General features: G+C 33.9%; 1 protein-coding gene across 1 annotated transcript; it reads left to right on the top strand.

The window, feature by feature from the left end:
* Positions 1 to 551: 551 nt before the first annotated feature.
* LOC117327302 (ras-related and estrogen-regulated growth inhibitor-like protein) lies at positions 552 to 13384 on the top strand. The gene is made up of 4 exons (XM_033884227.1): positions 552 to 1009; positions 7041 to 7097; positions 9839 to 9915; positions 12328 to 13384. Exons 1-4 carry the CDS (start codon positions 946 to 948, stop codon positions 12793 to 12795), a joined length of 666 nt encoding a protein of 221 aa, XP_033740118.1. The 5' UTR covers positions 552 to 945; the 3' UTR covers positions 12796 to 13384.
* The last annotated feature ends 18 nt before the right edge of the window (positions 13385 to 13402 follow it).

Genomic DNA, 13402 nt, shown 5'->3' with positions numbered 1-13402 from the left:
CACAAAATGTAGGGAGATGTATAAAATCAAAAATAATATTTCAGATAATTAATCTTAATTGTCTATTAATATATTGAAATACATATTACTTTCTTACCTTCCACTTCAGGTAACCAATGTCAATAATACCCCAGCTTAAAGTTGAGTCTAAACAAACATCGGTTACATAATGCAACACCTGCTTATCCCTAAACAAGATAACAGTGTAACAGGTAAATCGTTGAGACTTGTTTGAAGTTAAACTCTGGCTACATTTGATTATATTATAGAGGAAACGTTTAAACTGCCAGAACATAAGATATGTTTTTTCTAACAAAAATACATGTTTTCTATTTATCAACAAACCCAATCAGAAACTTTTCATAATATATAGTGTGTCGCAGATGGGACATTACGTGGTAGATATATAAAGTCACTTTAGCTACGGGCTTATAAAGGTGTGAGTATACTGGTATACAGGTTCAGATACACCAAGGAGATCACACGTACCTGTATAATACACCTGAGACCACGTGATCCGTATGTTGACATTATACCTGTGTGTCAGGTGGACCTAATCTTAAAGCACCGCGAACAGCGGTTGGGGCACAGTCTCTTCATAACAAGGACGACTAACAATAATTTTGAAGAAAAAGGAATACTCGGTTAAATCCTACTCTAAAGTTAAAAGGCGTGTCTGCGTGTTTCTTAAGGGATATAAGATGACAAATATTTCACTGCGAGCCGAGGGAAGATTTATTAACTTAAAGATGAACTATTGATATGGTTCTCCTTTCATCGGTGTTGGTTGGAAGAATTTGACGTTTCTGGATTGGAACAGTGTGTAATTATCTGTTAAAAACCCATACAAACAGGAGCCAAAAGCTGACAATCTCGATGCAGTGGCTGTTTGCTATGTAGAAACTATCAGTCAGATTTGGTAATTTTTTGTTTACACTATCACCAATGAAGCTGAATATGTCAAGCCTCAGAGTCGTGGTTCTTGGAGCCGAAAAAGTAGGAAAATCAGGTTTGTATATTTTTTCTATTATCCTGTTTTAATGATTAAAATTGCATTATAGGATACCACTGTTGACTAACTATTCATGTTGCTTCCTTAGAGATTGTGTATTTTTCTAATTTTTTTTTTTGAAATAACGGACACCATTTACATTGCAAATTATGATTGGCGAGCTTGAATTTTGTAAACATGTATTTTGTCGGAAATTATTTGTTTTGGTGGACAGAGTAACAGCGGAAGAGCTCACAATGGATGCCTATATATCAGTGGGTTTCTATTTGATATCACATTAGCAGCTTAACAAGGCAGAACTCTGGTATGGCTAGATACTGGAGTGCCTTACACAAGCCAGGTCGACTCACGTCTAACATTGAAGCATCATCACCATGAAGGAAGAAGGGTTGTGTGCTAGTGTTAAATGTAAGAAATGCGCTTAATACCTCATTGAATAGCAACATAGTAAGATGTTTGCACAAACTTAAGGCATTGCCTTGATAGTCGTTACCTGAAAATTACTATCCGCTGAAAGATTTCAGGTGTCCTCTAAGTTATTTTCAAGTGTCTTAGGTTTTAGAAATAATGAAATTTGTATTATACATCATTATCTAAACTTTTGAACCATTTAGATTCGATGAAGTATTGATTTTGTATTGTTTGATTTCTTTTCTAATGCAAGATAGTGTAACAAATCAAAGAGAAAACATCGACCTAACTTAGGCTATACATAGGAACCATAACCCACAAAAGGAAACAGATTTCGCAATAAACACCAGCATAGTGTATCTCGGTGTTGAGGAAGTTTATCTATCAGACATATCATACCTGTAGACAAAATTCCTCGGTTGTACATGCATAGGCTATATTATTGCCACCTACCTGTAAAATTTTCACCTGTAATCGATATATTATGTGTGAGAGTGTCACTGATAAAGTGTCCTTACTCTAATGGATTTCCGTTGTATGGTACTTCAGTCTATGGCCGACCAACAGGCGACATTATATCCCTTTGATTTGATCAGACATTTTTTAAGACATATTCACAAAATCTTATCTCAAAATCGCTGACACTCAACATATACCTGTGTTAGAATTTAGATGATAATGTTATCCCGTCAGAGGTACTTCATACACATTGTATTGTGTTGACTCAACGACTTATATGTCACTACAAATACTCATCCATCTTAAGGCATTAAGCCACGATGAACGGATACGTCCAATCTGGGTATTAACTGCCCTTGATATTTCTATTAAACAATGTCATCAAGTATGAATATCTTGTTACAAGTGTTATAACGTGACATTGGTTTATCAATTTTCCACAGAAAGGTGTACATACAATAAATTACCTGAATATGAAATTATTCTGTAAGAGGTTGTTTTCTTTAAAATCTGTGTACAGTATCTGAAAATAGATATCAAAAACATATAACGTAACTACAAGGACCAAAGTCGGTACTTTAACTCTGATGGTCTTTTCTGTCATCGATGTTGCTCTAAAGGATAGAGAAATGTCCATCTTTTTATCAAATGAAGTCATTTCCTTTTTCAAACTATACATCTTTCCAGTACTTTATTGGTATTAATTAAGTTTAAATACTAAGTATTTATAGATTACGGACATGTATGTGTAGTATACATATATAGGTATGTCTATATTTACATATGCCTTTTGTTTGGTTTGGTTAAATGTATATGAAGAAAGTGATTTATCTAAGATGTCGTTTGTAACAAAACGCGGATTTACAGGACAAACAACAGGAACTTTCCCCTTTATGTATCTTAATTCCGGTTTACATCCGAAATGCTATTTATCAGTATCGAGATAACGTTCCTTGGTTGACAATTTTGTAGAAGATAAGGTATTTTATTTCAGAAAAATACTAAGTCTGTGTAAATACACTAATGCACAGTTAGTGATTATTTAAAGGTTAAATCATGATCACTGTCAGAAACCATGAGAAATGTTGAATTGTAAGGATGTAAGAGTCAGAAATAGAACAACCTGAATACATAGGTGGTAGATAAAGTTTCAAATGCATATTTAAAATGTTGAAGAACTACGCATATAGCTTATGCTATAATAGGTGTAATCTTTGTATTGCTGATATGTTCATTAATATAACTGTTAAGATGCGCTGAAAATGGAGAATAAAAACTATTCAAACAGGAGCATGCACGCCCAGATTACTTACTAACTTGAAACAAATAGGAGTTCATATGTACACGGTACTAAGTAACTCAATATAAACAGGAACATCGATGTACATATCAAAACATTATACCATACGAATAGGAGCTTTATTTTCCGTTGTTGAAAATGATAACATAGTATCGGAAACCGCAGATTGCATGTTACAAGCTACTACTACAAAGTTTCTGTGTGACAAAATAATAAATGTACATGTATTGTGCAAATAGGAGCCTCAGTTATCGTATCACCAAATGTTACCATGGGAACAGACAATTTGGTTTCCCTGTAACAAAACTGTTAAGGTCGGTTTCCATGTCACAAAAGATTACCATGAAAACAGAAAATGTGGTTTACATGTTACACTAATACCTTGAAAACAGAAAATGTGGTTTACATGTTACACTAATACCATGAAAACAGAAAATATGGTTTACATGTTACACTAATACCATGAAAAAAAATGGTTTCCATATTACACACTAATACAACGAAAAAAGAGAATTTGGTTTCCATTTTAAGCAATAATACCATAAAAACAGAAAATGCGGTTTCAATGTCACAAAATAATTACCACACAAAACGTATAATCGGTCAAATAAACGAAAGAGAGATTGGCGCAAATTGAGGAGTTTAAAATGGTTCTAATGTATTATATATGCAGAATCGTTCGACTTTCATACGATATAAATTAGCTTCTGTTTAACATAACAAATTAAACAGCTCAGTTTAAAAAATGCGATATCCTCGGTGTGAGGTAATGTTACAACATAAAAGGCCGTGGTTCTATGTATAGTACAAAGGGGTATGTTTTACACAAAATGTCCTATTTACAACACTGGCGGATTTTCCTTCGTTTCTCCTAATTATGTAATCATTTTGTAATAAATGCCAATCTTTGTGTGTTTTAAACGACATATTTTCTGAATAGCTTGAGCTATATCTGGCAGTGTTAGGTCAGCTTCGTGAGAAAAAAAACCATGATTATGACTCAAAAAGGTCGTAGAACATTTGGGCATAGAACGCTGATACTCACTGGTAACCTAGAAATCCCATTGTGTAGATACATACAAGGACAACATACTCATTGTAATATATCTTACTTTTGAAGGTTATTACAGTAAAACACGTTCTGTACGTCGCTTATATATCAAACAATCTTAATGTATGCTCAGTCCAGGAATCTTCAGGAAAATTAAAAAAAAAAAAAATTCAAAAGATCAGATCTAAGTTTGTCTTATTTCAAAATCAAGAACAGATAAACCGTCGATTCATTAAAAGATGACAATTATTGTTAACGCAATATATATTTATAATGAAGAAGATTTGAAGATTGTGCTTTGGGTAACCGTAAATGTTTATACTTACAAAGTTTCTCATCAGATATTACGTCATATCGTATTATCATAAATACCTTGAATAAAAGATTTAATTATTCTTAATGCAGAAATGGTCCATAAATAGACAATTGTAGCAAGGTCAGTGTAAAAGGACTATTTTTTAAGGGTGTGTCTACACAGTCACCCTACAGTACCAGCCACTGTGTGCTCACGAATTGACGATGACCGTCTCGGTTAACTGCTACATGGGTATAAAGTAGTGCTACCAATGTGACAACAAACATCTATCAAACATACCCGGGTAGATTTCATATCATGTGCAGATGTCAATTTAAGTCATGTTCAAGTATGATCAACTTCATAAAAAAATTCACGGGGAACGTTTATGTTTCATATTTAACGTATGACATCAGATATAAAACTATTGATAGTAGTTAGTAATTAACCGGCTTTTGCTTTAAAAATAGTTTGAGGTAAATATCATTTTATTTGAGATGAATTTATTTTAATGTACATTTTTAACTTGGTAAAGTTGACAATTCTTTGAACAGTCTCTTGACTGATGGGCTTTGAGTGACAGTCGCAGGTGGCAGCTGAAAAATGTATGTTTCAGGTGTGTTGAAATCGACACCAGTCATCCAGCATACTTGTTGAAATAGAATCACTATCTGTGTGTAACAAACACCATTGTTCCTTTCAATTTCTATGTAAAGTCATAGTATTATTATTTAGTATAACATTTACATCGTAGTTTACGATTAAACAGCTTATGGTGGTATAATTATATGGTTTCACAGTGATGGAGGATACCTATATTTAATCTTAACGAAAAAAATGAGATATGCGAAAAATTACATTTTCTGCAAAGATGCAGACCATTAAAATACCATAGTGTATTTTTTGTATTTCTTGTCAGCTCTTGATTTTGATCGCATGATTTCAACACAATCTAAAATCTAGCAACATCAGAAAAAAGTTTTGCATGCAGGCGGTAATCACTCCACATTGCAGGTATCTTGTTATCTAGATAACAACAGGATATGCATTGACACCTGTTTTTATGTCAATAATTTACAAAAGGAAGGGCACCTCAGGAATGTAACGCCTTCTACCAGATATGATTCAATCTATGCTGAAGAACATCAACAGTGGCATAGTAATTTGATTCGACCATTGGTTTTTCAGTACAAGGACGAAATCTGCACAATTTTCACACTTTGACATTCCTATTTCAATCCATTTCAAGACCTGTAAACAATATATCCACAAGTTTTACTGATTTCTCGAAGTTAACTATGCTTTTCCTGTAAGAAATTTGATTTAAAATATTTCTAACGTTTATTGTTGGTTGGGCAATGACAATTATGAGAAGGAAACGGGATGTTGAACTAAAATAGATTTCATCCTGACGAGTAAAACGCATCTAAATTAAATAATTATCTGAGATTCCATTAGGTAAAAAATAGTATTTATGTCATACATGTCGAATAATGAGTCAAGCGAACGCATCTTGTTTGTCGCTAGCAATATTTAATAGAATAATAACAGAGGCAGAAATATGTGTTGTTAAAATATCGTATCAATTACTTGTCAAACAAAATATATTCTTTCATATCGATTACTTAAAAATGTTGAACAAATATATTTTTTTTGGGGTTAAATATCACTCTATAATGGGCTTAGCTTAGAAGACATCAACCTTCTAGGGGCCAGTTTCGGAAGCTAAGGTACATTGTACAATGATGAACCGGGAACTAGTCTTCATCATGTACTTCCTCTGAATATGCTATCTTGATATAAGTCTTATACAACATAACGTGAGCGGTGCTGTATATACCCATTGTATGTATAATCCAGGCACTAGTCGCTGTGTAGGCGACACTATAAAGGGAAGGCAAAGAAACAGGAACCTAGGCCCACATCTAAGGGGTTGGGTTATTATTAGCTAATTACAGGCTTATGATCACCTTCAACTATTTTTGTAGTCCATATATCACTGATTTTACTGTCCAACCAAAAATAGGCTGGTTTCTATTTTGTATCTACATTCCAAGGTCAAACATCAATGATATTTACTCGTCAAATATGGGTGGCTTATAGAGACAGTTCATACATCATTCGTCATACTTTGACTATATTATTCGGTTAAAATTCTAAAATATGTGATAATCATCTTGTTTATCATGCGGTATTTTGAAAGTTTGCATACAAAGAAAAGGGGAAATTCCAATGGAATATTTCTAGTTTTGCCATGTCATTAAATGACACGTATCATGCAGAAAAGTCTACCAACTAATATGAATTGATATAAATCTGAAATTTGAATGTCATTATTTCTTTTAACAGTACTCATATGGCTTGATTTATATCTAGAACAGACATATATAAATGTAAGAAATTGACAGACGGTAAAGATGAAATGATCTAATATCATATAAACAGAAGACTATATTTGCTCACATGAATCGTAACATTATATATTATCTTTCTTTATTTTTATTTTTTACAGCTGTGACGGTGAGATTTTTAACCCGAAGATTCATTGGTGAATACAATTCAAACATAGGTAAGAAGGCACAATGGACCAGTTTTATGTTCAGAGCGGGGTACCTTAACCCATAACACGGGTAAATTAACTTCTTGATGGAGCATCTTTCACTGACATCCGTTTCTTCCTTGTTAGCTTAGAATATACGCTTAGGCATATACACAGAAAGCATACGTGTATAGAATATTTGAAAACAAAGAAGTTTGATAGGGTAATGTAGATACAGAATGATCAATATATTCTGTCTTCAAGAATAATCAATGATATAAGGAACCGGAAATAAGAAAATCAGAACAGAAACTGGGGATTCTACAAAACTTATTTGTAACTTTCATGTTTCGAATATACTCCCGGTATATGGAGCGCATGGGAATCTCATTTAAGAGACGTCGTTGTTTTCTATGAGAAATGCAAAAATTTAAGAATGGAACTAAGTGATTCACGTATTTTTAAAGAAAAGAAACCAAATTTGCTTTCTGTTTTTTAACGTTGAGCGAAAGTTTTACATCCTAAAAGATCATTTTTCAATTCTCAAACGGAAGGTTGATGGGAAAGTTTACTTTAATACCATACCTGCTGTGGTAGTCGTTTCCCGCTGATATACAGACAAAGAAGGACCACAGGAAGATTTGATTGCTTTCCTGTCACTTACTCCTGTAATAAGAGCATTGAATAGTTTGTTATAATGATATGCAATATCAAGAATACACACAAAATGTCGTGAAATTTTAGATACGAATTGAGGCCCATCAAGGGGGGACTTAACACGACTTAATATACCTTGTATAGAATCTTCTTTATCTTATGATATAAAGAAATGTATTTAAAAAAAAATAAGGTTTTGCTTTACTTTATTGAATGTAACATTTCAGGGTAACTATACTTTAATGAGTATTTGGACCTTTGCAGACTTTTATTTCTTTATTGATCGAAACATTTGAATTTATAGTTTAGGGTTTATTTCCATCTTTCCTGATAATTGTACTTTACGATTGGATAAAACCCACCATTGAAGAATAATTAAAATACCCTATTTCAATATAAATATATTTACTGTTTCTTGAATTAATTCTGCTTGTGGACGCTTTCGTGTGATGCGAGGATGTCAATGTAGCAACTGAGAATACAATATATTTCACACAGGTGTAAAGTGTTCATGTCAAGGATCATCTATCTCACACGAAACCAACCACACGTACACATTGTAATGTTTCAGAAATGATAGACATAGAAATATAACCGTTCTTTGTGTGAATTTCTAAAGTTTGTTATACATGCTATCCTGACACGAAATTGATGTCGGCACACATGCAGAACTTTTGTAATTATGAAATACATCTATATTTATTCCCGAAAAAATGCTGACCTTATCATAACTTGAGTATTAGCCAGAGTCATAGAGTATTATAAAAATGTTTAAGGTATTCGCTAGGTATTATTGTATTAGTTTCTAAGAGATATCTATTAGATAGCCAGCTGTGCGTCGCATCGTGTATATTAAAGAAATCAACCATGTTGCACTTTAATTGACGTCAAATGTCTCATTTCAAATCTTGTTTTTTATTCAAGAAAGTTAAACAGGATGTCAAATGTTCTTTTATAAGCAAAACCTTTGAGTTCAATAGGTACTAGATCAGCTGGAGTTTAACGTTGATCAGTGCGAAAGATGTTGTATTATAGTGATCTGTTACATAAATACGGGAATGTTCAGATCCTGGATCGATTAAACTATATAGATATATGATACTGCTACTCATTAGGTTAATGGCCAGCAAAAATGTGTTACGACCATCTGTCTAAACATCAAAGTCACTAAACAGAAATCTCAAGTGGAGGTTTGACAGAGGTTGTGTACTCGTAGAGTCAATACACCACCTATGTACGTAAGCAGTCTTTTTACGACAGAATTGTACTTTTGATAAGGAATAAAAGTACAAAAGTGTCTAAGTCGTCCAAATCGTATGATGTTGTCGCTTTGGCTTCAATGACCGTTGTTTAATCCTCGGTGAGGGGTTAAGTTGGCGGTTGTTTGTGTGTATACTGGGGAATGCTCAAGGACTGTTTACATATGATCTACCCCTAGGGTGGGAAATAATCGAGTAGATATTTTTTCCTGGCGTTTCACACAGACAATGTATCTCTCTGTAATCTATACTAGTATAATCGAAAAAATGAATCCAAGTCTACAAAATTGGCTGAGAGCTGGAAGAATTTCTTTTTATTAAAATATGTTGTGAATCATGTAATCAGATTTCCCATCGGGTGAAATGCTAATTTATTTATAAAGGCATCAACATCAAACCGTTAATCTCTGTTCATGACCGCCCAAAGTATCAAGGTAAATTAGATGTTTTTCTTACTGATCATAATCTCAGGTTATCTAACAAATAAAATGTTGCATATTACAAATTTAAGTCCGTTTCAAATATAACCTAAAGTTATGCCGTGGAAAAAATATGTTAATGATTGATGTGTTTTTTCCGTTATATGTTAAAGAAAACCCCGAAATCTTCTGATCCTTCATTTAAATATGTGATTGTGATATATAATCTTAATATGTGATGTTTAAATTTAATATGTGGTGTAATATTTGTGATGTAAGATTTTTAGTGCATGATATGTTATATATAGTTTTAGTATATGATATATAATTTTTTGGTGTATGATATGTGACCAAAAGACGGATATTTTAGATATTGTTTTTGTAATTCATGTATGACATATTATTAATTATATTACTGTTATGCTTTGTGTTACAGATCTTCTGTATAAATCAAGCATAAAACAAGAGGATTATATGACGGACATAGAAATATTGGACACATGCACAAAAAAGGTAAGAAAATAAATCATAAAAAAATGTTTTGATTAGTAACCCTAACGATATATGAGACTCTTTCTCATTGCTTTTATTATTCCGTTTTCCAGTTAGACGTTTAGGGTAACTAACATTTTCTAGTCTATGCATGCCGCTACAATGATTATTTGGACCAGTCACAATACAGCTATCGGGGATACAAATAGACATACTGGTGATACGTGTGTAGGACAACCTAAATTAGCTCACAATATTTGGACACTTCTGAAATATTGCTACACAAAGATAAACACGTTTCGTCAACATCAATGTAGGTCATATTAAATGAAAACTGGGCGAGTAAGTTGGTCAGGGTACCTTGTGTCATTGTCAATGCACTCCACTTGTATGATAAATGCCATAGAAAATCATCTGTTCTTGACAAGGAATAACCTGAAAGCATGGATACATGTTCCAATCAAGTCCTTAAACAAATTTGTCTTGTTCTCAACGAGACATGTTTCACGATAAACTAACTGATACCAGAAAGCTGAAATATTTTAAATAATCACAGACTGTTTACGAATTTCCATCTTATTGCTAACGGGATTCAATAAATCGATGATAAGAAAATAATTTTATTGAGATCCACAAGTACATTGTTTTCACTTATATTAACATATTAACATGTGATCATTCGTAGTTATGAAACATTGACAAATTGTCCAAAAAGATTATCCTAGCTTGAACACTTTACATTGTACTGCTAGTATCATTAAGTATTTTTCACGTAGAGAAAACATACAGGCATGTTCCCGTAACTCTCACACTGATACGTTAAATCAATATTTGGTTGATACGTGACCTTAAGTAACAGTTACAACTCTGACGATTAGCGTCTGGTAGTGTCGATAACACAGCAGTCACATTAGGTAACCGATGTGTGGTATAATGGTCTACTTAATATTAAATGTTTATTTAATCAGGTTTTCAAAATATTTTACATTTAACTGTACGACTAACATCATAAGAATGCCATTGTGGTTTCATAGACAATATAGACTAAAGACAGTAACAAAACAGTATTTCACAAATCTGGTAAAAAAACAAGAAGCATTACTGATAATACTAAAAGAAGAATTAGGAGCAGGTGTCCAGGAACAAACCACTACGCAAATCCATATTGACGTATATCATGTTCCCAAAGTGAAATTAAGAAACCACAAGCAATACAAACAAAATCTATCGATCCTCACATTACACAAAAATCGGTCCAAATGATGTAGGCCACAGTACAGATTGTCCAGTTTTAACAAAGAGAACTATCCTCTCCATTCTAACAATCACATGCTGGTATAAAATCTCCAGTTTCATCAACAGAGGATAATAGCAGATTAAGAAATGCATAATGCATCCAATATTAATATCATGGTTACGTAATATGATACAGTTGTGTATTGTTATACTATCCAATATGTAGATTAGGCAAATCCAGTAATGTAAATTATGAAATTAATTTTAATTTTGGGTCTTTTATACCTTCCTCATCAAGATTTTTGCATTTCTTTCGGTCTGTTTGGCGGTTTGGGCTACCCCCCCCCCCCCCCCCCCCCCCCAACATCTCTGGTGAGTCCTAGAAGGACAAAGCAGATGTACGGTGTAGTTCAATTTATTTTGGCTCCGCTGCACCTAACTCTAAATTTGTTTTGAAAGGAACAAATACTTGTATGTCTTTTATTCAATCCTTCCATGAGCCGAAATCTACCAAGGTCTGTAGCACTGTTATAGTGCCACTTGAGGGGGCGATTACATAAAAATATAATACTCATCATATGGCTATCTAATCAATAACAAGGATTTCTTGAAATTAACCACCTTTCTCATCTGCAAAATATTATATACATTGTATGAACGACAAACCAGTGTATAAAGGAAAAAGAAAACGCAATTAGATATTGCCCGGTATGACCTCTCACCGATAGAACATTTATGGAACGAGTTGGACAGAAGGATAATATGTGGGCCGATCTATGTCGCTCAGTTGTCCAATGAGGAGGGTCAAACGAGTCCATGAAACCAATGCAGCTCAGGGGAGCATGATAAACGATATTGAAGGGGCCCAGAACGCTATTCATTTTGAGACGGAAGCCCTTGTATTGGATTTACCCGAAATCTGACCTAAAATTGAGCTATATGAACATGGATGAAATTTTAAGAGATTAAGAGCGGCTCTCTGTCTTTTAGTTTCGATTACACCACTGTCATATTCTACAACATCTTTTATATTTCCCCTTAACCGTGCAATTTATTATTGCGTTTCTTTCCCCATTCAGAATACATGTGATAACGTTTGATAATATTGCTTGAAAATATGTTACAGTACATTACTCACTGTCGAGAGATATACAAATTTTCAAATTCTTATTAATTTTTTTGAAAATTTCTTTCCAGGACTGTACTACACTTCCGGCGGATGGCCAAGTCACGTGGGCTGATGCGTTCGTCATTGTATACAGTATATGTGATAAATGCTCTTTCGAGCGTGCTAAACTTCTCCTTGAGACTGTCAACAAACAGCGATCATCATCATACGTCCCAACATTACTAATCGGTAACAAAACAGATCTAGAACATCGGCGTGAGGTTGGTGTCGACGAAGGCCACCAGATGGCGCTCGAGTTTAACTGTCAGTACTATGAGGTGTCAGCTGCCGAAACCAATATAACTATAAGTGTTGCGTTTCAGGCACTTCTGAGAGAAACAAAGATAGTACAACAGAATAAACCGTTGTTAAAACGGCGACGAAGCTCGCTGGTGACCGTTTCCAGGAAACTAGGTGCCATGTTCGGAAAGAAGGACAATGAGCTGGACAGAAGGAGGACTTCAGTTGATATTGCAAGTCCTAAATTGACGTCATGACAATGACGTCACGAAGAGATTATAAAATCGTTCATTTTCACCATTCGTCTCACATATTAATTAAATTGAATAAACCTCAGTATCAATTAAACTAAACGTGCGTTTAACGGAGTCGAAACAAACTGCGAACTGCCACGTGAAAAAAGGGAAAAAAACTTGTGGATCTCCTTCATACGTTTATGACATGTTTAATTTCATGGTTCTGACAAATAATGTTGGTTCGTGTTGCGTGTATGTCTAGATAATAGATATCCATAAAATGGCTATGAAAAGGGCATATCGAACTTTATAGCACTTTCAGTGTAGTGCAAACACGTTTACCCTGTAATCATGGGGAGGCCGAGAGCATAAACATACCGCCTCCTGAACCTGGTGTTGACGTACAGTTCACGGGTTATATGACAGAAAATGACAGGATTGTGTCGATTTTGTGACCAAGACAACCCCTGTGTTTTGATTACTTTGGCGTGAAACGCCAGATGTGTGTGATAGTTGTTAATCCATATTGTTATTGTTGTGTTTCAGAGATGTTGTTTGATATCTTGTAATTAAAGTAAAAATTATGATTCCATCTCAGATTACCTTAAAATTGTGTTTGTCGTCTTTT

Source organism: Pecten maximus, chromosome 5 (genome assembly GCF_902652985.1).
Source record: "Pecten maximus chromosome 5, xPecMax1.1, whole genome shotgun sequence".
Taxonomy (NCBI): domain Eukaryota; kingdom Metazoa; phylum Mollusca; class Bivalvia; order Pectinida; family Pectinidae; genus Pecten; species Pecten maximus.
Note: the sequence above shows the minus strand (reverse complement) of the source record. Positions and strands in the feature narration are given on the sequence as shown.

Excerpts from the sequence above, each read along its gene's own strand:
- LOC117327302 (XM_033884227.1), top strand. The coding sequence starts at position 946 with ATGAAGCTGAATATGTCAAGCCTCAGAGTCGTGGTTCTTGGAGCCGAA. Across the intron at positions 7,098-9,838 it reads TGAATACAATTCAAACATAG|ATCTTCTGTATAAATCAAGC; the intron begins GTAAGAAGGCAC and ends TTTGTGTTACAG. Across the intron at positions 9,916-12,327 it reads TGGACACATGCACAAAAAAG|GACTGTACTACACTTCCGGC; the intron begins GTAAGAAAATAA and ends ATTTCTTTCCAG.